The 27,675-nt window shown below is 40.0% G+C and overlaps 1 protein-coding gene and 1 long non-coding RNA gene across 2 annotated transcripts; one reads left to right on the top strand and one right to left on the bottom strand.

The window, feature by feature from the left end:
- Positions 1-897: 897 nt before the first annotated feature.
- On the bottom strand, positions 898-14,986 carry LOC116425662 (aquaporin AQPcic-like). Its single transcript, XM_031973681.2, has 6 exons — positions 14,703-14,986; positions 11,273-11,451; positions 3,055-3,242; positions 2,838-2,981; positions 2,191-2,635; positions 898-1,895 (listed from the first exon to the last, which is right to left on the bottom strand). Exons 1-5 carry the CDS (start codon positions 14,969-14,971, stop codon positions 2,201-2,203), a joined length of 1,215 nt encoding a protein of 404 aa, XP_031829541.1. The 5' UTR covers positions 14,972-14,986; the 3' UTR covers positions 898-1,895; positions 2,191-2,200.
- LOC116425671 (uncharacterized) lies at positions 14,979-26,815 on the top strand. Its single transcript, XR_004234743.2, has 3 exons — positions 14,979-15,127; positions 25,579-25,996; positions 26,222-26,815. It is a non-coding gene; the product is annotated as an uncharacterized LOC116425671 (long non-coding RNA).
- Positions 26,816-27,675: the final 860 nt, after the last annotated feature.

Raw genomic sequence — 27,675 nt, 5'->3', positions numbered from 1 at the left:
CACGAGTTTATTTTCGATCCCTGCGAGCGCCGTTTATTTTCGCCTCGTTCGACAAACTTCGCGTGGCCGTTCGCTGCAATTGTCTGTGTAAACAACGGCCATGGGGGAGAAGAAGGTGGCATTAAGAGTTTAGGGGATGGTTAACACTGAAACCACCGGACGGGTTAGAACAAGTCATTCCCGATTTCTTCGTTTCGCAATTATTGGCAAGATAACATGTTTCTCTGAGGAATTATCCAGGAAACTGATTTAACGATACGCAACTGAATTGTAGATCAATTAAAGTTTCAAGGGATACTTGGAGTTTCTATGGAGGAATTTGAATAAGTCGGCAGTTTGGTAAATTGCTCGGTAGTTTTAGTGTTGAGATTTGTATCGCGCGATATGTGGAATATCGAAATAATACAGCTTTGTTTCTTACTTTATGTTTTCTGATTACTTTCGGAGGACGTCGTCTGCATCTCATTGGAGAATGGTGAATATTTCTAGTGAAATTGGAGTGCGAAGCGATAGAACAAAAAACTGCTTACTAAAAATTCCAGCGATAAGAATCCGGAGAGAAACGAGAAAGAATATTTATCTCGCGGGCCGATTCAATGATTCAGTCGTCCGCGATCGAGAGCGCGTGCCTCGACTGCGAAATTCGAGGAACGCCGGGCTGAAACGAGTATTGAGTGATTAATCGCTGGATGTCTGTACCTCGCGATTAATTAATTACCGGAAAGGTGACGAATTCGGACGGGCAACCGAGAGATACCGGTTTCCAAAGGTCGAAGCGGCGACCAAAGAACAATTACCTCGCGTTTCGTCGCGTTCCATTGTGTTACCTTGGTTTTTCGGAACTCGGAGGATCGCGTGGGAGGATCAGGATAGCAAAAACAGCGAGGAGAATCTTGGTAAAACGTATCAAATTTATTTTCACTCCTACCTCGGAGCTTGCCTCGGGAACTCGTCGCTCGCGAGCGCGATTATCATTCGAAAAGCTGGAACAAGAGGTCGACGTAACTGCAACAACGAGAGTACGGGCGCAGCCGGGCCACAATTAAAAGTTTCCGCGAACGACACCGCCGCTGGTAATTTCCGGGACGCGCCTCTAATTCCGTTATTTCGAAATTTCCACGCGGAACGCGGCGAGATCGCCGTTGTCTACCGGAAAAGACGAGCAGGCTAACGAGCAACGAGCTCGCGGTTCGTTAAAAACCGGCGACGACGAGCGGAGACACGCCCCTAACAAATTTCTTCCGCTAGACCCCGCCCCTCTGGGTTTTAAACGCTAGTGTATTGGTTTGGAAACAATGTGGGCGTGGTTTCGAACGAAAGCGAATGATTTTGTAGTCGCCTTTTTAATTTTCTGTTCTTGTTTTTTATTGACGTGTTTGAGGGATATTGTATTGATGAGTGAAACAGTGTTTGAAACATTGGATATCGAATTTGGGAGGTGAGAGTGTTGTAGACCACGCCCATAATTTGTACAATGCTGCGTTTAGAATAATTTAATAATTAAAATTTTTAATATATAAATATCTCCGTCGAGAGCTATCGTTTACAGTGAATGTCGCGTTGATAGATCGATTCGCTCTCGAGATATTGAACGTTGAAGTCGCGAGATGAGAGGGTCACGTGGGACAAGGCTCCGCCCATGCGATGTTTCTAACGAGTTCACAGGCAAGCTGATTGAAATCATCAACTATAAATGGAATACTTTGTACATTAAACAAATCAGTCTGTGACCGAGAAGTCCTGCTCGCGCATGTTCCTAGTCTTCCACCAGGGATCCAGGAAGATATTCCCACCGGAGAGCCAGCTCCGCTTCCGGTTCCTCCGTACCGAGAATGCGCGCACGCGATTAGGATTTCTCGACCGATTTGTGGACCACTGGAATGCATCGGCCCTCACTGCAACAGAACAAGATCATTGTAATAAAGTATTGGGGAATTGGAAGCTTGGGAAACGGGTTGAACTGGAAAATTGGAAACTTTGGAAAATTGGAAAATTGGAAAATTGGAAAATCGGAAAATCGGAAACCTGGAGAATTGAACAATTGGAAACCTGGAAAATTGGAAACTTTGGAAACTAGGAGAATTGAACAATTGGAAACCTGGAAAATTAGAAACTTTGGACACTAGTAAAACTAGAAGATTGAACAATTGGAAAACTGGAAACTTCGGAAATTTAAAACTCTCAACTCACCTGAATCCCTCTACGTCTCCACTCCCCTAAGATTCCCATTGGCCCCGAACTCCGTCCTCTTGTCGAAGAACAAACACCGGTACATCAGCGACGCAACTAAGGTCCCAAACATCGGTCCCAGCCAGTAGACCCAATGCTTGTTCCAGTTCCCGTTCCAAACAGCTGGACCCAGTGTCCTGGCAGGGTTCAAACTGCACCCAGTATAGGGGATGAAGACGATGCAGAGCACAGCCACGCAAAGGCCGAACCTAATGGGCGCTGAGTCCGAGTTCTTGGTGTTCCTGTGGTCCCATAGGCCACAGGCGAAAAGGACCAAGATTCCCGTGGCCAGAGCTTCCGCGATGAACCCCTGAACCGTGCTCAGCTTGTCGTTAACCTGTGTCGTGCAGAAGTTGGACGCTGTCTCCGGCGTGGTGGCAAAGACCAGTTCCACTGGGGTGATCAGCTGAGGGATTGTTTGTATAATTGTCAGACAAATCAATCATTAATCTAATTTCAATCGTATAATTATTTCAACTGTACTATTATGTATTTCATTCAGTATCCTTGGAACTGAACGAAGATGCAACGAGGATGCAATATCAGAGATTATTAAAAGGAACTTTCTATTACTAATTCTTAATTAAATAAAATATCCTTCGTTTTACCCTGAGCAGGCCGTATCCGACAAGTGCCCCAATACACTGCGACACAATGTAGACCACTGTCATAGGCAGGGACTTGGTACCCAAGATCATAGCCGCCACTGAGATGCAAGGATTAATGTGAGCGCCACTGATGTGCCCGACGCACTGGAAACACAAGATGGCGGTGTGTTAATAGCGAAGAATAGAGAAGCTTTCAGATTAATTAGTGGAAAGCTACCTGTATCGCGATCAGCACAGCGAGCCCGAAGGTCAACGAGAGCTGCAGGACACTGGGCAGAACACCTAAGCTCCCTATGCACCCAGTGCACCCGATGAACACCAGAATGGCGGTCCCCACTAGCTCCGCGATGGCGGACATTAGCGTCTCGCAGCCAGTTGTATCTTCTTTCATCAGGTTGCTCAGCCCTGTGAAAAAGATGTTTTCATCTTAACGAGCGGACCTGTTATAGAATGATTTATGAGATATTAACCCTTTGCACTCGAGAGGTGATTCTCAGTCACTTGATTTGATTTGCAGAATTATAAAATATGAGTAAGTATGATGCATCGATATATGGACTATTGAAATGAAATAACTTTCCTTCTTAATTTATATATGTTTCCTCGTTGATTATTTTCAAAGAACATCGTCTGTATCTCGTCGAAGAATATTGAATGTTTCTAGTGAAACACTTTCGAGTGCAAAGGGTTAAAATTGTCTTTAGGGCTGGTAAGAATGATTGCTTAGGACACTCGTGCGAATAGTTTATCGAAACATTAGGTTCTTCGACAGTTTCTTTCGTTTCATTAGTAAATAATGGACAATGCTTATTCGTCTATGGAACATTTGAAACAAACTTCCATAGAACACAGGCAATTTAAAAAAATTCACAAAATCCTAATCTATCCTATTTTCCTAATTAAAGTTCATCATCTTCGTTATCGGTACTCCTAGTAAACCAACAATGGCACGATGTAATATTCCTAAGCCAAGTGTACAGACATTATTCTAAATAAAATCGCAGTGGATCTCGAAGGTAAAAGCTGCTTTCGGACACCCTGTATGCAATAGCGATCCTCAAACAAGCTGCAGATAGCAGCCACTCCATCTTCCCCGATGGAAAATATCGACAGCGAAAAGAAGGGAATATCTCACGTGGCCCATTGTCGATTCCATCCGCGAGCCGCTATCGATCGAGGGCTCGCGGCGCGGTTAATGAGTCCGAGCCGGCGTCGGCGGGCCTCCAACGTAATTAAGAAAATTGCCACGCCGATCGAGCGTGGTCTCTTGCGCCGCGGTATCGTTTCCAGCTTCGAACGATGATGAAAAAACCCGGGTGCGTTATCTTTCCGCTACCTTTTCTCTTCATCACGCGATCATCCGCCCGGAAACCGTCATCGGAACCTGCGCGCCATTTTCATTCCGCGGAAATTGCAGCATCATGGTCTCTCCGACATGCTTGCGAAGGAATTTTATATAATTCTTCCATTGTTGATTTTTCATCTTTGATTCTAGGGATTTATTGCTGTTTCTCGAAACCAACACGATTCGTCCATTTTTTCAACGGCGTCACGTCGTTTCAGCTTTTTTCCACGTAGTTACCTGATCATTTTGTAGAATACACCTCTAAGTTTGTGGAAATCTTTGATCCATCTGATTTGAGGCATTAAATTTGTCGCAACAAGTGTACCAAAGGATTTAGAACGAGTTTTTCATCGTTGTTTCGAACTCTTCATTAACGATCCATTGTTACGTTTTTCGAATCTTCCGCGATTCGTCCATTTTTTCAGCAGCATTGCACACGTTCAACCTTTACCTAATCAATTATACGCTAATTTTTCCAAAGACACCTCTAAATTTTCGACGAAACAAGAAAACCGTTTCGATTGCACTCGTAAAACGAGCAGGGTCGAATTGTGTCTAGTCGTTGGCGCTTTTCGCAGTGTACTTAGCGACTGTGAATGAGAAGAGGACGAGCCGGGTCTGCTTTACGGAGCGTAGAGGGCTCGCCGTGTGATTCCGGGAGTTGGAGCAACCACGACAACTTTTGAACTTTCGACCGGGCAACTTGCTGAACGCGATTACCCCGTGAGCGACCGGTGTTAAGGGTCAAGCGAGAATCTGCATGGAAGTTTCAGGGAGCGCCGCAAAGAAGAGGGAGCCGAGTCCGCGGGCACGTTTTACCATAATTGTTTCCACGTTTGTACCAACTCACAGACAACGGCTGCCACGTTCACGACAATTCCGAGTTTATCGTGTCGCAATCAAAGGATTCTTCCACTGAAACTTGAACGCTGCGTTTGGCAAGCGATTCCCCTTTAAACTCGATACTCACCTTTAAGAACACTTTTCGATCAGTAATTCCATCGAGAAAAGAGCACAGAGTCCTTTATTAACCATTCTTCTGCTCGGATAATAAAATTCATATTCCTCGGAGGAGTTTTTCATTCATGATATCATACAACAAGACAAACAGTTGTTAAGAATTCGAAAAATCTGTATAAAATCCGTACCGAAATTCTCGTTTCTAGAACAGTTTCTCGATAATCCTCGTTGCGTGAAATATTCCATTAACTTCCGCACACTCTCTATTAATCGTGAATGAATTAATGTTGCATGAAAAATGTCTCGCTTAGAGCAAAGGCCGGAACGAAGGAGATTATTCAACGAAATAATATTCGTTAGGACGAAGGTACAAGAGCGCGACGGTCGTTTGGCGGCGGTGATATTGAGTTATAAATTCTTGTTGGCTGAAATTCAGCGCGCGCCGCGAAAGAGGAATCGGGAAATGCTGGATGGCCTGAAAATTCCCTCTAACTTCGTGGTAGATCCTTTGGCAAACTTCGCCGGGGAAGTTCCGTTCGCGCCCAGTTGCACGGGTTTCCACGGGGATACGTCGGGCAACGTTTGCTCCAGAATCACGGCCGAGTTCTCGTGATTAACCATGCGCCGGCCGGATACGATTAGAAGGCAACACGTGTCAAGCGCAATTTCCATTAGCGAATGTGCCGTGTCTACAGTGATCGTTCATTGACGCGTGATGACCAACTGGCTCTCCGACAGGAATCATCTTCGTTGTTCTGCCATTCTCTCGTTTAATGGCACCTGACAGTATTGCAATTTAATCCTTCAAAGTTCCATGGCTTCGACGTTTCGAACTTGATTCTTAAACATTCGGGTATTCGGGTACTTGGATATTCGAATATTTAAATTATTGAAACTGCTGGCGTCGGAATTAGAAAATATTCAAATATCCGAATGATTAAGGCTTCAAATTTTCGATCGAACTCATTGAAGCTTCAAAGCTTTACGTTTTCAAATATTCAAATCTAAAGGCTTAGAATTTCTAATTTTCAATTTTCTAATGATCTAGTTTTCTAATTTTCTAATTTCTTAAGTGTATAATTTTCTAATTCCAAAGCTTTCAAGCACTGAACCTTCCAAAACCTTCAATTCTCAAGCATTCAAAGTATCCCCCGTGGGTTACAGCTTTATTTCCCCTCAACCATGGTATCTTGAATGAAAAAGTCTCTTGCACAAGGCAATTTCCACTCAATAAAGTGGACAACAGTCATCCAAGAAATTCTGCTTCACAACCAGGTAAAAATATCACGGAGAAATTAGTTTAAAAAGTATCAGACGCTCGGAAACACTGGAATGTCGCGTTAATGGGTTCGCTCGAAGTTGCCAACGAAGTTATGACAAAAAAAGTGTTCCCAGGAACAAGAATTTTATTTATTATTCAAGAAAATAGTTTCCCAAGAATGCCTGCCCAAGAATACAACAGAAATTTCACCGGCAACTCGCTTTAAATAAGATCCGATCCTCGAGACTACACAAACGGAGAATTAAACGATCGCGACACGAGTTTCGATGAATTCATGAATGAAAATGTCTTCTTTAGCATAAAAACTCGATTCGTTCCAGTAGGAGGATGTCCCATCGGGGCCCCTATCCTAAAATAAGTCTAAATTCTTCCACCGTCGCAACGGCGTTCGATTATCATCGGGTCAAACCACTTCCTTCTAACTCGCTGACCCCGCCGTGACAATCGTTTCCCTAATGAGTTCGCTCTTTCCTTCAAGATCAACGGTCAACTCGTGCTTTTATCAACGCTCGTCAAGGTCCACTCACAATCTACTGTGATAGGTTAATTCCATTCCGATTCACGATCGCGTTCAATGAATCTGCGAGCACGCGAAAGGTGTTACAAAATCCCCGATAAAATCTAGGAAGCGATCGCAGCTTGCATTTCCATCGGAATTCATATGCAACGAATTACTTCAACGGTTACGCAAAAGAATGACGCAAACCACGCTGATAACATCGGCCGGAGAAATGATCGCTGGACGTTTCATCTATCGTGCAACGCTCGTTCGCATCGAAAATCGAGAAAGTCTTCCGCGAAGAGAAAACCGACCGGTCGTCCGACGTGAACCATTTCTCCCCTATTTCGTTCACTAACCGCGATTTCACGCTGGTAGGAATTCTTTTGTTCATATCGAGTGACAACTTCTCATTCTCTAACTTATTCTGATATTTTTTTTGATAAACCGACAACAATAATTTATAGATTTCTAAACAGAAATATTATCTAAAATTTCTACGTATTGCTCGGAATTCCAATTATCACGGAAAGCAATCGAAGTGCAAGGACCTACAGCCCAGGAAATTAGCTTGAAACGTTCAAAAGAACGTTAATAATTAAGCAAACACCAGATAATGCATTACACATCAAGAACCTTCGAAAATTGTTCCATTTCTTCTCATTATATCGCGAATTATTCGACATGCAGCACTTTCTAATGCCAAACTATCGTATCGACGAATGAAACCGATCTTTCTCCGATCCGTTTTTCTTTCAAGCGTTCATTCTACTTTCACCGACGATTTTAGTTTCTTTCGTTGCTGGAAACCTCAAAGAATTCTACTCGAAGATCGTCTGTCTTTTGTTTCCTAAGAAACGAGGAAGCGTCCGCGTGGAACGCGAAAGATGGTTTTCCTTTCCGAGAGGAAACGGATATGTCTAAGTCTTAATTACAAACGAAATCGCGGCAGCCGGCCGGGTATAGGTGTTGCCGGTAATTACAACGAAAGCCACCTGTAATTGGGGATCGAGAAAGTAACGCGCGGCTGAATTTAGAAAATGGTGAAAGCCCGCAAGAAGCGCGGCTCTTAATTAACGAGCCTCTCACGGTCATTCGCGCGCCATCTCTGGCCGAGTTCGACGCTTTTTTATCGCCGACCGATAAAGAAGAGGTTTTTTTCTCTCGCGCGGAAGATACATCGAACTCGATTCCTCGATGATTTATTTTATTGTGAACCGAGCAATGCTTTTATTTATAGAAACTTTCTAACCCGGAGATTGTAGTCTGTTCCGGTTTAAAGGGACTGACGAGTGCATTTGAACGTTGCACCGATGCAGTTCCGCAGATCATTGAATTTAATTTACGATTCGAGTTTAATTGATCGTGTAAATATCGAACGATAAATATTTAACGGTTGCAATATATAAAAACTACGGTATTCAACGTTGAAATTAACAGCTACGGTAATTCAACGGAATTTTCACTGATTTCTCTATTAAAAATCATTCAGCAGCCATTTTTTTTTGTGATTTTAGAGGCTTCAGAGATTATAGATATGTTTAGAATAATAATTTAGATATTTAGATTTTAAATAATTTTATAGGCAATGTTTATGGTACCATATTGTCTTCTTTTCTTTGGTCTAATTAGCACGTTCGACATTGTAAACGCCTGTAGGTCAGCCGAATGGCAGGATCGAAATTTGAATTTCAGTGATCCTAGATGAAGCACCGTTACAGTAGCAACGCGCGAGATCATCGAGAAGAAGACGCGGAAATGGAGGAGCCTTGAGACGATTCGTTGACCCGCAGCGTTCACCGAGAACTTGACCTACTATCACACTTGCCACGGTCACCGTGTAAACACTACGTGTTCCGTTTCGTCCAGTGTCTCTCAAAGTGGATCATCCGATTTGAATATTTTCGGGAGCAATTAAACGAACGTTCGCATCGCGTTTCATTCATCAAAAAAGAAAAGTCCTTCGTTGTCCTTTTCTCCGAACGAACGTTGACCTTCGTTTCCTTTTTCATGGAAAAACCGTTGACACTCGTTTTTCTTTTGTCAGAAGCATCGTCTTATTTGAATATCTTCGAGAGCAATAAAACAAACGTTGCATACGCGTTTCTTTTTCCATAAACAGCGTTGACATATGTTCTTTCGTAAAAAAGAACGTCGTTCATTTCGCTTTTCATTCGTGGTTCCCTTCGCTCGTCACACTTATCACTCATAAATTATTGTCACGTCAACAATACGACCGTGTATACTAACGTGAAATGTTTTTCTGATCCCATCTCCTTCCATCAATGATTGATCACAGATTGATTGATTCGCGTGAGAGATAAAAATCCATAAATTCTGGAGTGTCTTGATATCAAGTGACTGCTAAATCACTAATTATTTTGATTTGTCGTTGAATTACCACTAGAGGATAGTACAGTCTTCGCAAAATACGTTTCGAATAGATAATATCCTAGTTAATAAAGATTCTTACGGCGAAACTCGTCAATAACAGTGACAAAGGTGTTAATCAGTTGCTTCTTCAACTGATTCCCAATATCCATCACCGAATCGCAATCGCTCGAATCGATCTACACGAGTATTCGAGCATCGATAGAACGTTGTTTGTTTTTTTCTGGCAGCGCGTACGTTTCCAATTCCCCAATTAGTCGGCCGATAAGTATTACAAGCCCGATGATTAGCGCGATTAGGGCCTCTCGACCGATACGAAACGACCACGCACTTCCAGTGCAACCTGCCGAAACACGCTTCCCGTTAGGTTTCTGCGTTAAAAAAAGCGAACGGTAGATATTCTAAATAGAACTTGGCTTCGAATCGTTCCTGTTATCGCCAGAAAGTCGTTTACTTATAAATTACCGCCGTTACACGATTACCGTCGAGCTAATCTACATACGAATGCATCGATTCGCTCAAATAATTTCTTCTCGTGTTCTGTAACTTTTCCTGCATTTTATCTATAACACATTGATATTTAATCGACGAGTATCCAAACTTATACAAAAAATTGATTGAACCTTTCCTTTTATAGATAAAACAAGCGAATCTTCCTTAAGATGATTAAAACTTCAAACTTATACTAAATTACATCGATGTTTAGTGAACTGAGCCATCGAAGCCATTAAACTCATTTTAATTGTTATACGACGAATCTAATTAACTCGATTTTTACTGTATTCGTTGCACCGAGTGCTTACGCTAATTGTGCAGACTGTAATTTATAGATTTCATTTGTACTATTTACATCGCGAAGATTCTCTGTCGAGGAAATATCTGTAATATACGTGTACACTCTAATTAAAGTTAGGAAAAGCGGGGAAATCAACGGTGGAGAGAAAGATCTCGCAGGTTTTCTTAATGAGGGACCTTTAGGGAAGTTCCGCTCGAGTCTGTTAATTAGAGGAAGCAGTTCTAATCGTTCGTGCAGCATGAAAATTGACCGGCGATCGGACTCTCGAGGAGAGAGCGTTTCCCGCGGCGCTGCGTCGCGTCGGTGACGGCGGAAAGAAAGTTCTCCGCGAAAGTATCTAGAACGTGGAAAACGAGAGAAACGTGGATCACGTGCCTCGATATCACGAGCGAACGGAATTACTCTTTCCAGGCCACGGAGGACATTGTTCCACGTGGTCTGCATTCACCTGCCCCGCCATTTCACCGGCAACCTGTTACACTATCCGGTGATCTACGATCTTAAGATCTCTACTGTAGGATCTATCGTTCGCAATCTTACGATCAATTGGAACTGATCGTTTCGGTGAAATTCAATTCTATAATTTCTACTTGTGGAATTTGTACTTTTGTGATATAATTTTGTAGCGTTAGAATTTGTGGAGTTTTGTATTGTGATTTGTAGGATTACGTATTGTAATTTGTATTATAATTTGTAGTATGAGTATTTTGTAGTATAGTTTGTGGTATTATACTTTGCAATATTTGTTTTTGGAGGGTTAGGATTTGTATTAGTGTAATTTTTTAGTGTTTTGTGATATTATCGTTTTGTAGAGTTATAGTTTGTAGTAGTAGAATTTGCAATACTGAGAGTTTGTGGCGTTATAATTCGTAGTAACGTAAACTTTGTAGTATTATAATTTGTAACTTTCTAATTTCTAGTATTACAATTTGTAATATTTTAATTTTGTAATATTACTAATTTCTAGCACTATAATTTCTAATATTACTAATTTCTAGCATTATAATTTCTAATATTACAATTTGTAATATTATAATGTTGTAATATTACAATCTCTAACATTATAATTTCTAGTATTACAATTTGTAATACCAAAATATCATAGCACTACAATTCCTAAAACTATTGAAAGTATCCCATTAGAAGTTGAACAGGTACTCACACGGTGTTTTGAGCTTCTCTTTGGCAGCCTGCAAGCTGGGCCTGGAGCTGAACGTGATCCCGATGCTCTTCGATTTCCCCACAGAATTTTCCGTGATCACGGTCGGCGTTATTATCGAGACGCCACCTTGCTCCATATCGCTGGTTGATTTATCGGCGTCGAACGAGTCCGCCTGTCCACTGGAAATTTACGCGTTACACTTTTAGCACCGAATCCAATCGCGGAAGAAATGGAAATGGCTCTCGGATGCGGAACGATCGTTCGGGAATTCTGCGGTACGCGCATGCGACTGCAGCGTTTCACTCCGAATATTTAATAATTTAATCCGCAATCGTTGACGTGACGTTTACGAGACGCTTAGCAGATGAAGCCCGAGATGAGATAAAGCATATTATGGCTGTGGGAGGAATAGCTACTTGTTCCTCTGGTAAATTGTTGAACATTGTTCTATTGATGAAATTTTGCATTGTGCACTAATTGTATTGTTGTATTATCATATTATTTTGTTACTTTATTATTTTATTATTCTGTTATTCTATTATTTTAATATTCTGTTATTCTATTAATTAACTATTCTATTACTCTATTACTCTAATATTCTGTTATTCTATTATTCTATTACTCCATTATTATATTATTCTATCATTTTAATATTCTATTATTTTATTACTTTACTATTCTATTACTCTATTATTTTAATATTCTGTTATTCTATCATTTTAATATTCTATTATTCTATTATTTTATTACTTTATTATTCTATTACTCTATTATTTTAATATTCTATTACTCTATTATTTTACTATTCCATTACTCTATACTTCTATAATTCTATAATCCTATTATCATATTATTCTACTATTAATTACCCTAACTTATTTACAAATTACTATATTATTAATCTATTTATTACTACATCCACAAAAATCACAAACTAAATATTTCCAAGAACCCTACACTCCCACGACAAACTCCACCACTTCCCAAAATCCATCAGCCTGCCAAACACAATTAAGAATTCAAAGATCGCAGAAAATCTAGAACATAACAAGCAAACTGGTTCGTCCAAACTGTCAATCGACAAATAAACGCATTCGTGTGTAAAAATAACACGCGTTTATTCAAAGTTAATCAATGCTTCCTCGTTGAAAACGTGAGAAAAGGATGCACGCGACTACTGATTCATTTTTTAACGAGAAATCGATCGGCATTCGGCCGATCCGTGAATCACGCGTGCCGAGTCGCGCGTCCTAAGCAAACGGAGCGTATCTTCGCAGTCGGATCCGTTCAGATACAACAGCGACCGCAAACACCGGTGAATTACAATTTGTAAACACGACGGATCGCGGATTCGCGCGAGAGGCGATCGTAAATCGACGAGCGCGGGATCCAGCGGCAGTAAATCACGCGGCGAACACCCCAATTGACTTAAGGGAAGTGGGGCTCGGTGATCTCGTGGAAATCTCGGCGACGACCTGTTTATCGGTGTCAACGTTTAAATACCAACGGAATCAAGTCGTTAATTATTCTTGGAACACTGCGTTTTAAAAGGTTCGCTTTAGTAGAGGTGGGGTTTAACGTGATGGATCGACAGTCGATCGATAGAGGGTTTTATTGGATTATTGTTTCAAAGAGATGGAGATTTAGTAGTTGATTTTTTAATGATTCTTGGAGGTTTTTAGTGAACTGCTGTTTCAGACGCTGGAGAATTGGAGTAAATTGTTAATAGATTCTTATTGAGTCATTGTTTCAAAGAGATGAAGATTGATAGTCGATTTCCAACAGATCATTGAAAATTCTTAGTGAATTTCAGAAGCTGGAATCGAAGATTCTATTAAGTATTTCCAAAGGCCTGAAACTTCGAAGTGATCAACCTATGATCAAAGATTTCCATCGAATTTCCAAAGCTGAACACTCAGAATAAGTCATTATCAGATTAAAGATCCTCATTCAATCGTTATTTCAGAATCAGATCAACTAAAATCTATCTTACAGCTAATTATCACGTCAAAAACTTGCAAAACCACAAGGAACCGTTAACGGATCATTAAACTATCTAATAACCCCGACAGTGCACCGAATTACGTCGTTAACTCCACGAAAACACGATTAACATCGCGGTTTTTTCTGGTGCCTCGCGAATTTTCACGTGCCAAGACGTTGCCCCGTTTAATTACGAAATTCTCGTTAATCGTTGAAGTGTTATTTGTATCGCAAATTAGCCCTGTTCGCGGAACGATTGTCCCGGGCACAATGGGCAGAACTAACGAGCGACGATTACACTCTTAATTACCTGCACGGTCTCGTAGTCGCGCGTTAGATCTAATTTGTCATTCGCGAGAACCGTGCGCACGGTGGCCCGTATCGATAACTCGCAGTAACCCGCACCCAAGAATCGCCAAAATACCCGTGTACTCTCCGTTGCACTTTGTTGCAAACATATCTGCGCACGATAACAATAAACACTGAACTTTACTCGAGCAACGCGAAATTTCTATCTAGATTCCAGCGGAATTACAATCGCAAACTACTATATCTTATTAACACTAGAACTACCGAGCATTTAATACAATTAATATGCAACTCCTATAAAAATTATGAAAATAGATTATTTTCAGTTTCTTCAGACATTCATTATAGTACTGAAATGAGACTATTTATTTTCAAAATCATTTCGAATATTCAATGCTTCGAAGATATCAATAATTGCTGAACAAACAAATCGAAGTGATTTTGACTGGTACGGTAGTTCTAGTGTTAATACAATTATCAAGAATGAAGATCTCAACTCTTTCAACTCCTTTTCCTCGTAATTTCTTTCTAATGAAGTTACAGGAAGTAAACAATCACTGCTATTCAAGCATAAACCATTGCTCAAACTATAATCTGCTTTTTGAAGCCATTTTCTGATAAAACCGAGTTAACCATAGTTTCAATCACACATATCCTCGCAAACTAACCAAAAGAAGTTAATATTGTATTTAAAAACATTATAAACATTTCATTAAATTTTAGTTCCAATAGAATTTTCTAAGATCCTCTCTTTATTCATTAAATTTTAGTAACCCTGAACTGCAATTTCCCTGTAATTTAAACTGAAACTCACTGATCCTTTTCCCTTAACACTATTCTAAAGTCTCAAAAGGTTCCCGAAATTTCACCTTAAAACGACTCAACTCAATCAGTCCATCAAATTCCCAATATTCCCCATAATACCATAATCACTTACATTTCCCCTAATACTATAATTCCAACTAACATTACAATCATTCCTAAAAAACTCAGAAAGCCAATCAGTATACACAACTAAACAGAAACCAATTTCCACCTAAAATTCCAAAATCTGTTCAACGCGTTCGGCGGAAGGATCGCGAAAATTCTTCAAAAATCTGCGGTCGCCATCGAAGAAACCTCTGAAACGTTCACTTACCGATGGTGTTCCGTTGCTAAACTGTTCCTGCCGCTGAAGGAGATCACAGGTGAACTCGCGTATCGATTTTCGCACGATGGATCCCGCGGTGTCGGTCGCTGGAGAGGTGTTGCTCGGATGTCGCGTGGCTTCGGCGAGACTGAATCGGTTCGCGAGCCGTGGCCACCTCTATATGTAGACGCTCCTCCTCTGCCACCGGCTCCCGTTATACGACAACGTTCTGTGAACGTCGCCAGGGAACTGCCGTTTCTGCCAAATTCTTGCCGCATTCGCCGCGATTCGTCGTGCCACCGTTCCGGATCGATGAGAACCGCTGCACACACTGCGACGCTCGACGGTTTATTTAACGCTGCCGCTAACGAGCTGTCAAACCGAGTTCTCTGGACCTTCGAATGGCAACTGTGAAGACACTCGTTCAACTTCCGGTACTTTCGAGTTCCGTTGTGCTTCCATTTGTAGATTTTTTTAGTTGAATTTCTTTAGTTGAATGTTTGCACTTTTATTTTGATTTCTAGCTTTATTGCTTCCTTGTAGATGTTTTTATAATGATTTATAGTTCAATTTATATTTAGTTATGTTACAATGTGTACTTTATTGTATTTCAGTGTTTGATACTCAAATTATTGATGCTTTCGATAGAAAAATTAGAAATTTGGATACTAATTACACTGAACTACATACTCTCTTCGTTAACTTTAAGAACTACTGTACCAGTCAAAATGACTGCTTCCAGTTTTTGTTTCGCAATTATTGATATCTTCGAAGCATTGAATACTCGAAATGATTTTGAAAATAGTTTCACTTGAATACTATAATGAATGTCTGAAAAAACCGAAGATAATCAATTACTAGGATATTCATAGCGATTACTTCAATCGTATCAAACGCTCGGTTCTAGTATTAATCGAGTTAATTTAATTCTATTAACGGCTTTGTTTACAACTAGAAAGGTATTAGAATCTAGAGTAACTCGAAAATTGCTAAACAACAAAGGAAAACTGAGACAAAAGGAAAGGCAGCGCGTTCGCTAAGGGAAAAATGGGAGATCGTATTTGGTCGGACAAGTGTTGACATCGTTCGAAATAGAAACGGCGGAAAAATGCGCGCGCCTCGGAAATAGAATGCTCGTTGGCGAATATTGTGGACGTTATTTCTGGGCGACCGGCATTACATAATTCGTCATTACTCCTCGGCTGAGGAATCCTCTTTTCGGCGATCCGATCGCCGCTTATCAGTCGACAGCGTAGCATCTTCGGTTGCAAGCGATAACGGCACTTCGGTCTCAAGTGATCTTTCGTTGTTAACAAGGAGAGCCTCGTCACACTTTTCTTTCCGATTGCACTGCTCGATCGAGTAAACATGTTAGCTTCGTTGGGTAACCGTATAAATATCTCGGTCTTCGGTGTGATTTTTATTTCGTCGAATTCGAACAAAGAACAGTTCCAGTTTGAAATTTTAAACGGGTTCTCAGGTATTTATGAATTATCTGTACGTTGTAATTAGGTAGTTTCTTGATTTTCTTAAGTTTATTAATTGAAAGAAACTTGTAAGAAGTGATTCCTGAAAGAATCCTGTGATTCATGGGTGAGTATACATAACAATGATTTCATAGAGTTCTTCATATAGAATGGCGTTTCAGCATCTTTTCTTATATTAACCCCTTGCATTCGGAAGTTTTTCATTAGAAATATTTTAATGTCTTCTGATGAGATAGAGAGGATATTTTGTGAAACTAAATCACACTTAAATTGAGGGATAAAGCTATTTTGTTTGAATATTTCTCAAATTGATGCGTTATACGAAGTTTAATATTAAGTATCAAATTTTATAGTTTTACTGTATGAAATTAATTAATGAGTGAGAGTCACTTCTTGAGTGCAAAGGGTTAAAACTTTTCCACGTGTTCAAATTGATTATTCTAATAACAGAAGTAGACAATATTTATCAAACAGGTATAAAACCACTAGACGAACCAGAATTCTTTCCTAAATATTTGAACTATAGATAACAGAAATTAAAGCAATTCAAATCTGAACAATTCGATCTTCCGATTTTCCTGAAAAAACCGTTACTTGTGACCTCTTATCTCTCTACTAATTGTAAAAATGAATCAGGAATAGGTCATTTTGACCTCTAGTTCTAGTGTTAAGAACCTCTATAGCTAGAATAACTCAACATTTCAGTCATCCAAGTGTAAATAAATGAACTAATTAACACTAGAACTACCGTATCAGTCAAAATGACTGGTTTCGATTTGTATGTTTAAAAATTATTGATATCTTCGAAACATTGAATATTCGAAATGATTTTGAAAATAAATAGTTTCATTTCAGCACTATAATGAATGTCTGAAGAAACTGAAAATAATCCATTGTTACAATTTTTATAAGAATTGCATATTAATCGTATTAAATGCTCGGTAGTTCTACTGTTAAATCACTGCCAGAAACTCGTAAACATTGTCGTGTCGTGGTCCCACCAGAAGTTGTAGTCGCAGTTGAATTATTGCATAATTATTGGGCAACGATGTCGAAGCGGCTCCGCGGACGTTTCACCGGGTTCAGCGTCTTTCAGGAGGAAACGATTAAAAACGACAACGTTGCGTGACGCCGATTGTGCCATAAAGTCCGTTTCAATTGTCTTCTCCTCTTTCCCGTTTCTTTTCTCCGATTAGCCAAACTCGCCCGATATATTCGTGTCGCGATACAAACGGTACTCGAACGATTAACGAGAATTCCGCGATTAAACGGGGCAACGTGCTGCGACGTGAAAATTCGCGACGCACGAGGAAAAACTGTGACGTTAATCGTGTTTCCGTGGAGTTAACGACGTAATTCGGTGCATTGTCGGGATTATTAGATAGTTTAATGATCCGTTAACGGTTCCTTGTGGTTTTGCAAGTTTTTGACGTGATAATTAGCTGTAAGATAGATTTTAGTTGATCTGATTCTGAAATAACGATTGAATGAGGATCTTTAATCTGATAATGACTTATTCTGAGTGTTCAGCTTTGGAAATTCGATGGAAATCTTTGATCATTGGTTGATCATTCAATTTGAAGTTTCAGGTCCTTGGAAATATTTAATAGAATCTTCAATTTCAGAAGCTGGAATTCACTAAAAATTTTCAATGATCTGTTGGAAATCGACTATCGAATCTTCATCTCTTTGAAATAATGACTCAATAAGAATCTATTAACAATTTATTCCAATTCTCTAGCTTCTGAAGCAGCAATTCACTAAAAACCTCCAACAATCATTCAAAAATCAACTACTAAATCTTCATCTCTTTGAAACAATGATCCAATGAAAACTTCCACCGATCTATCAACAATCCATTAACTAACTCATCAGCTCCTAAAGCAGCGATTCACTAAAAACATCCAACAATCATTCAACTACTAAATCTTCATCTCTTTGAAACAATGATGCAATAAAAACCTTCAGCAATCTATCAGCAATCTATTAAGTAACTCATCAGCTCCTTAGCAGCAATTCGCTAAAAATTTCAGAATGCTAGAGACTTTGTTTCGATTCCCCTCTGTTTTCCCTCTTTTCTCAGATTATCTCTCCTCGCGCAATAAATTCGTGCCGTTCCGGCGGTAAACGAGCATCGACGGCGCAGCACGAATCACCTGGTCGCACGGAAATCTCGATACATCGACGCCAGATGGAAAATGATCCGTCGAATCGCGGCAATTCGCTGGACTCGATCGTGGCCGGCCACACTAATGCCATCGCACATATTTGCCCGGTCGATTAGCCTAATCGTCCGGCCTTTACTACTGCCAGGGGATCTGTCAGCCAACGGCCGCTGTCACCGGTGTTTACTGGTGGCTATCCCTGCCTCCGATACTTCGGATAATTTATTCAATTTTCATTCCGACTATCTGTATCAATCCGGCTAAAAATATCGCGGGATTTGCGATCGAGTTTTATCGTGGCGAATTGTCGTCGTGTAATTAGAATTTGTGGAGACTGTCGATGGGAATATCTATGTTTTACTGGGAAGCAGTGGCGTTGAATGGGGTTGTATGGTTTTACGATTGAAATTGTTAGTGGTTTTAGTGTTTAAATTGCTGGTGGTTTTAGTGTTGAGATTGGGAACAGTTTAATATTGGAGTTGACAGTAGTTTTGATATGAGAATTATTAGATTGATGTTGAAATTATTGATGGTTTAGTGTTGAAGTGGTCAGTAGTAATATTAAAATTATTAATAGCTTTAGTATTGAAATTACTGGTTGTTTTAATATGAAAATTATTGATGGATTGATATTGAAATTATTGATGATTTAATGTCAAAGTTATCGATAGTTTCGATGTTAAAATTATCAATAGCTTCAGTATTGAAATTATCAGTAGTTTTAATATTAAAACTATCAATAGCTTTACTATTGAAATCATCAGTAGCCTTAACATCAAAATTATCAACAAATTAATACCGAAACTATCAAAACTTAATATCAAAATTACCAGCAGTTTCAATATTAAAACCACCAGTAGCTCTCTAATTAAAACTACTAGATATTTATACTATTAATAAACTCTCAAGATTAGACCATCGAATCGGAAGTTCCCGAAGAAACCAGACATTCGATCGGCCGCGCAAGATGGAGGCGATCGACGACAGGTGTTCCTCGATCGATCAAGTCGCTGTCCGTGATGGATCACGCGCGGAGAGAAAAAAATCCTGTGATCGATGAAGCTGGGAATAAAGGTGGACGATAACGGATGAAAAAGCTCGCGATCTTTCAAACGAGAGATTCCAACAAAAGAAACCACATAAAATAATTAGCAGAAACTAGAACGAAGTACACTATTCCCTTACACCACAACAACTCCCTGTAAAATTTCAAAGATTCCAATAAACAGCTTGAAAAGTTCCCATAGAAAGCGAAGGAAATCCTAGACGCTGGAACTCGGAGAATAAAATCGCCCAGTGCTTCCGTTTCGAGTCCGAGTCGTCCGAGAAAGGATCACTAGGTCAAATCCAACCCGTCCACAGTTAACATTGATTTTTTCTCGTGATTAGACTCGAATTTTCATTTCCACGAACTCCGAACACGCACAAAGCAACCTGTAAAACATTCAGAATACAATACTCGCCGCAATATTTCCTAACAAAACCGATTTCCCATTGCAATTCCACGCTTTTGACTATATTTGCACTATCTGGAATCGCTAGGAACGTTGAATTGATAAGATATCCATCATTACATAAGAAATCTTACAATGTATCTCAAGAAAACCTATTCCACCTTCATTCGTGCGACGAAAAAAATTCCATTCGCCGATTTCCCGGGTATTCCCCGAGCTCCGACGCGCCGATTTCAGTTAACACAGTGATCTAACAGTTGCAAATCAGCGCAATTACGAATTTCACGCGTCCGGGATGCGATTAAGCGAGCTTTATCGCGCGAACAATTAGCCGGCGATCGTAAAACCGGGAATTCGCTCGCGAGGTGACGCGGTTCCGGCCGCGTCGATCGGCCGCGACGCACGAATGATTGACTTGTACCACTTGTCCTCGGTGTCGAGCTACCCCTCCGTCGGAAACCGTCGACGGGAAGCCGCGGTTTCGCAAGGAAACGGCGAACAATGTCGCGGTCGTATCGGCGCGGTCGCACGCCGCGATTTTTCGGTCGAGAAACCGGGAAACAATGGAACGCGAGCGGGGAGCACAATGGAGTACGGTTTTATTCCGTTGCCAGAGAAGCCGGCGAGATCCCGATGTTAGAAACGATTATTATGCTACAAAGAAGTCCGTTTTTACGAGGCTCGGCCCGCGCCTAACGAACCAACAGCTGCGCGGAATTCCCTTTTCATCCTTTCTCTCGCATCCCCGCGTTCTTCGCTACTTTCGTTGCTGGATTCAGGTCGCTTTTAACAACCGGGCGTTACAACAATTACGTGCGCTCTTCTTTTGCGCGAATAATATACGAACGGAGATTATCCGGATTAACTGTGATTTCTCTGCCAATTGCGCTTTACGACTGACAAATTTTAAGTGATTCTTACTGGTTGTCGGTTTTAGTTTTCACGTAACACTTGTTTCTCTGAAAAGGTCGATCGTTTTTAGAAAAATCTATTGTTTTCGGAGACTGGATACTGCAATTTGGTTTTCGGGTTCGTATTTAGGTTAATTGGGAGAACTTTGAGGGATTTTAATGGAAGGAAGTTGAAGGAAGTACATTTGTTCATGTGAATGTTATTCTAGGATTCTTTAGAATTTTAGATCCTTTAGGAAAGTTAGAAAAGTTGAGAAATTTTCTTAAGAAATTTAGATCATTTAGAATTCTCATAATTACTGTCGCCATTATTCTACGATCGTTTAGAATTTTAGATCTTTCAGGAAAGTTAGAAAAGTTGAAAAAATGCCTTAAGAAATTTAGATCCTTCAGAAAAGGTGAAGGAAGTGAATTTGACAACGTAAATATTGTTCTACGATCTATTAGAATTTTAGATCCTTTAGAAATGTTACAAAAGTTGAAAGAATGCCTTAAGAAATCTAGATCCTTTAGAAAGGTTAAAAGGAAACGAATTTGTCAACGTGAATATTGTTCTACGATCATTTAGAATTCTCATGATTACTGTCGCCATTATTCTACGATCCTTTGCAATTGTTATAATTATCGTTATTATTATTCTGTAACCCTTTTCTGTGATCCAAGTAAGAAGGGCGTGATTGTACGGCCTGGTTGAGCAAGAACGTCCCGTGATCTCGTTTCCAGCGTCCCATTCCTGCTTCCTGCCGTTATTATCCCGCAAATCGATCCCCGGCTTCTTTCTCTTTAAAGGCGTCTTCCTTTTTACGCTCGCAATATACCGTTGCACGGCGAAAATGACGGCCTGCGACCGCACAATGCGTCTTGGGCCTTGAGCACAGCCCGAGAGAAAGAACCAGGTCGCTCCGATTCCTCTTTCAATCTCGAAAATACGATCACGATTTCGTCTTCGCGCGAATGATGCGCTGAATCACGATCTAGACTCGCTTTGGGATCTAACTAAACCAGTTTTTTTACGCGCCACTCGTTCCGGACTGCTTTCTTCAGTTGGAATTATAGAGAATTAATGTGATTTTTGAAATTTGGAAGTTTGGAGAAAATTTGTGATTTTTGAAATTTCGAAGTTTGGAGGGTTTAAAAGTGAAAACTTCGAGTGTTTGCAATCTGGGAATTCGAGAATCTGAACGTTAATAATGACAATAATTGATTTTGTTGCAGCCAGATACAAATTTAGAAAAACATAGGGATCTCAGATGAAATCATTACTGCAGAATGTTTGAAAAGTCGTGAACTTGGAAATTTGGTAGTTTCAAGGATTTAAAATTGAAAACTTCGAATGCTTCCAGTCTGGGAATTCGATAATCTGAACGTTAATAGTAAAAATAATTGACTGTGTCGCAACCAGATACAAATTTAGAGAAATATAGGGATCTCCGATGACGAAATCATTATTGCAGAATGTTTGAAAAGTCGTGAATTTGGAAGTTTGGAAGTTTCAAGGGTTTAAAATTGAAAATTTCGAATGCTTACAATCTGGGAATTCTAGAATCTGAATGTTAATAATAAAATAATTGACTTTGTTGCAACTAGATACAAATTTGTAGAAACATAGGGATCTCCGATGACGAAATCATTCCAAGAAACGCTTCCCGCAACGAAGCAACGCGTAATTATTTGAGGATGATACGTTATTCTACAGTGGACGTGCAAAACTGGGTCAGAATCCATTATTCCAGATCATTTTGTTATTAGTGGCTCTCCGATCGCGTCAACAAACAATACAACAAGAATCTCGAATAAGTAGATCGCTCCAGATAAAAATAATTTCCAGTAATTATCGAGTAATCGAATATTTATCCTCTTCATTCGTTACAAGCTGCATTACATTCGAAGACTCAACTAGTTTCAATCACGAATAGTAATGATTAATTAATAATAAGAATATTACAGCTGCGATCGCCGAAAGAAACGCTGCCAGCGAACGCGTTAAAGAGGTGAAACAATCAGACATGAATTTTTCCAAGAACAATAGACCGTACCACAGAAGAAACGCCGGTAAATCCAGCGTTTCTCAGGTCCAGCAAGAAAATGGAAGAAAATGGAAACGGGTCAAGATCGGCGAAGAAAGAATCGTCCGCTTGGAAACTCCTAATAAAGTTGGTTCTGCTCGCAGTTAATTGTCCGGCGTGTTAATCGGTCGGCCCGGGAAAGGACAGTCGGTGATAATTCGACGCGGACAATCCAGATTCGTAGATTAATCTCGCGGGACACGGCCCGGGTAATTATCGTGTCAGCGGCGCCGCGCCGGCGTCGTTAATCCGTTAGGAATCCGTCCTCCGCGGAAAGATAATCCACTCGACGGATAATCGAGGCCTCGAAAGTCGACTCGCGCTGGAAAATCGTTACTCCAGCCTGTTAACCGTGGAATTCATTTCGAAAATCTGTCGGATGTAGCTCGAATGAAGCAATGACGACTATATACGTCGAAGGAACGATGCGTTTTAATGGGAAAGTAAAGTGGAATAGAAAGGATCGTTGGAAGTAATGAATAATCGTTGGATAGATTGATTTTATTGCTTTCTTTATGATGACGAATATACTCGTTACTCGAGCCTGTTAACTGTGGAATTCATTTTGGAAATCTGTTGAGTGTAACTTAACACGTTGAATTCCATGGGGATCACCTGTGACCCCCAATTAACACTTTGCTGACGAAGATTCTTTGAAATATACGAAATCTTCAGCAGATGAAGCTAAATTATACATCAGTTACTGAAATGATAGGAAAACCAGAAGCTATATGCTGATTTCTTGGTGTTCGAGTAATTAAATCATTTGTTTGCAACTTAGTCTTCGAAACATGAACATTTCATATTACGAAAGGGTTAAATCGAATTACTATAGTTCATTTAATTGAAAGATGATTATTTGACGACATTTCTATATTGTAAACAATGCTACCGAATGCGGTGACATTCAGCTAGGTGAACATGTAATAATAATAATAATGCAATTCAATCAAATGATGTAATATTATATTTTTCTCATTTTGTGCATTTTGTTCTATGAAATCGTGCGGCGTTCTGCGTGTTAAACGAAGCAATGACGAGTATATACGTCAAAGGAACGATGCGTTTCAGTGGGAAAGTAAAGTGGAATGCAAAGGATTGTTGGAAGTAATGAACAATTTTTGTATAGATGGAATTTATTGCTTTTTTTACGACGACGTGTATACTTGTCGAATAATAGATATCTGAAATCATCGAAACTATTCATTATTGAGATATTTTAACACTAGTACTACCAGATGATTTCCATTCTTAATTCCTTCTTTCGCAATTATCGAAAAGATACAAATGCTAATGAAAAAAATTACAAAGTAATTACTTCACTGACACGCAAGACGAGTGACAAACCAAACGAAACGTTAACAGTTATAATTCTCACAGTAAAATAACAAGAAACCAATTTTACTCTTCAGTAGTTCCACAGTAAATTACAACTATTTACTTAAAGTACAGTAATCACGGAGATACAAGATTAAGTTAGTAACGTACTGTAAAAAGTGTCCCGATGATTTTCGCGTAATCTTATCAGGTTCCCGAGGAATAAAACGCGGAGACTTAACTATCGATTGCAAGTAGCACGTACATATATAGGTACTTATCCGACGAGATAATTTATCTGCGCAACAAAGCCGTTCGCAGATGAATAAATAAAAATTCACGGCCGCGCCGGAGCGCGCGCGCGCGCGGCGAGTTTACGGTGGCGCGGCCGGACGTAAAAGGCCAACAGAAAAAAGCGGCACGAAATGAAAATGGCAACGCGGCGGCCTACGAAGAATGAAATATTAGGATCGAGCGCGGCTATCGTTCATCAAAGTCGTCGATGGGAGCGGAGCGGCCGGCCTATCGCGGATATTTCCAGAAAAAACGCTCCTCGATCACCGTTTTATCCTTCGTCGCCGCTCGGCGACGTGGAAAGGTAAAAAAATGAAGTCTCGCGACAAATCTATGGGAGGGAACGGAATCATTCTGTCGAGAAAGCCTCGGCGAGTCATTCGTGATCGACGATAACGGATAAGGACCGAAATCTTCGTTGCAAAGACGAATCGAAGGCGTGGGAATGATCTTTAGTACTAGAACTACTGAACGTTTAAGACGATTAATACGCAATTCCTATAGAAATTGTAACGATAGATTATTTTCAGTTTATTCGGACATTTATTATAGTACTGAAATGAAGCTATTTATTTTTAAAGTCATTTCGAATATTCAATGCTTCGAAGATATCAATAATTGATAGACAAAAAGATCGAAACCAGTCATTTTGACTGGTACGGTAGTGCTAGTGTTAATTAGTTCATTTATTTAGACTTGGATGATTGAAGTGTTGAGTTATTCTAGTAGTAGAGGTTCTTAACAATAGAACTAGAGGTCAAAATGACCTATTCTTGATTCATTTTTACAATTAGTAGGAAGATAAGGGATTATTCTAGGAGAAATTACTGTAGAAACTGATTCAGCGATCGGTAAATTGAATTTTCACTGGCGGAGTTTCTATAGAAAAATTTCGAAAAGTCAATTTACTGTTCGGTATTTCTAGTGTTAATTATGTATTGCGATGGTGGAATTGTGTTGTAGTTTATATTGCTTTTTAATAGGAGAGACGTGCTAAAGCTTAGCTATTAACCAGTTAACTGTGTTCGACGAGTATACACGTCATCGTAAAGCTTGACACGATACTAATTACTTTTTCTGCGATGAATTCTTTATTTTTAAACATATAATTCTTCCTTGTTTCGTTTTGATCTTTCATTAAAATCTACTCTACGTGCATTCGTCCTTCGACATTTTTCGATTTTATTGCAGAACCAGAGGTTTTTCCAACTAAATTCCACAGTTAACTAGTCAAGAGAATGTTTCTTGTAATTCGGCACTTCTCAATTTTCTTTGATTCACATCGAATTACACAGAATACCTGTGTAAACTTACACCGAGTGAATGTCTCGGATTAGACGGGATGATCCAACAGTATTAGCCGCCGCAACCAGACACGAGCGCGCGGTAAATGAAAGTACCCAGCTTTCTTCCTGCAATTTTGTTGGTTGCACAACGCAGGATCACGTGTCGCCGCTCGAAAGTCGAAGAATAATCCGTGTTCGGTGAGGAAGAGCTGCCATTAGGATTTACATAAGCTTACCAGCAACGGTGCGCCGCTGTTACGCTATTGCGAACGCTTCGGTGGAGCAGTAACAATAGCCGGAATCCTGTGTAGGAGCAACCAACGGTGAGTTGTGTCACTTGAAAGTATCGGTTGACACCTGCTAAGACAGCAAGTAAAAGTTTGCCATTCGATTTAACCCTTCGCGATCGAATTTTCATGTTCGGGGCACTGAATAGCAAATGATTCAGTTACTGAAACATCAAGAGTTCGGTAGTTTCCTATTTTTCTATTGTTCGAGTGATTGATGTATAATTTAGCTTCATCTGTTGAGGATTTCGTCTGTTTCAGAGAATCTTCGTCCAAAGGGTTAATGGAAAGAAAGAAGGAAGAAAGAAAGAGAATTTCTTCGTCCTTGGACGTCAGAGTTGATTCGAGGAAAAGAAATAAATTAAACAGCTTCGACGACTGAAAATTGTTTGACTCTCGCTACTTGATTTCATACAGTGGAACTATAAAATTTGATATTTAACCGTTTGAGTGCTGATGAGCGCTATAGCGCTCTTGTGTTGCGTCAAAATGGCGGAGAGCGTGCAGGCGCTTTTGTTTATCAGTGTCAATTGTAATTTTCTTACTATATTCTTCAAGAATCACTTCCGCATTTTTGGTAAATATTCACAGAAGTTGTTTAGCATCCAAACGATTAATATTATACCTTGTAACACATCAATTTAAACAATATTGAAATAAAATAGCTTCGTTGCTCAATGTACGTACAACTTCTCTCCGAGTTAGTTCCACGGAATATCGTCTTTACCTCATCAGAAAATGTTTAAATATTTCTAACGAAGAATTCCCGAATACAAAGGGTCAATTGTTTATTACTCGTTGCACAAACCCTACCAATGATATAACATAAAATCGTTGCTTATAATTAATTAAACAATAAACGAATATTATAACTTCCATGAGTCCAAATCAGTGGATTACAAAGCGAATACAGCAATAATCACGTCACAAATATTTAGATTCCTTCAATAAAAAAAACAACAATAATTCTAAGCTACGCTTTATGTCATAATGACGCTCATATCATAATTAACAATCCATGGAAACCCATTGTAAATGTATTCCCTATCCTTTCAATGAGTAAGACAAGGACAGAGCTAATGTGCGAGAAGGATAGAAGATTTTGTTAAAGGCGACACTAGCGCCATCTAGCGGACGTGCGTTTTCGAAGCTTCTCCCTATACCCGCAATGTGTAAGACAAGAACGGAGATAGTGTGCGACAAGGACAGACATAGTCTATCTCGTGCCACCTCCTTGGAAAAAGCATCTCATCAGTCCTTGGTGCGTACGCGTGAAGCATCAGGACCGAGGAGGTCGCAGGGATAGCAATCGAAGTGGCGCCATCTAGCGGTGTAAGCTGCGAACTAAAAGCGACGCGTCGATGGGGAAAACAACAGCGAATTCATTAATAACTTGACTCCCATGAGTCGTTCGTTAACATTTGGAATTTAGGATCGTAGAATGGACCTTCCCCTACTTTCTCATATCGCTTCGGATAGGATTTTCTTCCGCGTTGATTATTTATTAATTATTGTTCCGGACGATGTCGCAAGGTAACTTAGAAGTTCGTGACATGTGCTGCGGGAATTGTTGAATTTCTCGGTTAATAGGCGTAAATGGTGAATGTTTGCGATTGGAGAAATTAAACAGGATATCTGGGAATATTCTAGTGGAGTTTTAATCAGGTTTGAGTTGTTGTTAATGAGTTATTAGCGATTTTCGGAGGGGCTGATGG

Source organism: Nomia melanderi, chromosome 2, assembly GCF_051020985.1.
Source record: "Nomia melanderi isolate GNS246 chromosome 2, iyNomMela1, whole genome shotgun sequence".
Lineage (NCBI taxonomy): Eukaryota > Metazoa > Arthropoda > Insecta > Hymenoptera > Halictidae > Nomia > Nomia melanderi.
The sequence above is the reverse complement of the archived record's forward strand: the minus strand, read 5'-3'. Positions and strand labels throughout refer to the sequence as shown.

What these genes read in the sequence shown, in the direction of transcription:
- LOC116425662 (XM_031973681.2), bottom strand. Translation starts at nt 14,971, where the DNA reads ATGCGGCAAGAATTTGGCAGAAACGGCAGTTCCCTGGCGACGTTCACA. An exon ending in TTAGCAACGGAACACCATCG is followed by an intron (nt 11,452 to 14,702) that starts GTAAGTGAACGT and finishes GTAAATTTCCAG; the next exon opens with TGGACAGGCGGACTCGTTCG. An exon ending in CTGTGCTGATCGCGATACAG is followed by an intron (nt 2,982 to 3,054) that starts GTAGCTTTCCAC and finishes TTGTGTTTCCAG; the next exon opens with TGCGTCGGGCACATCAGTGG.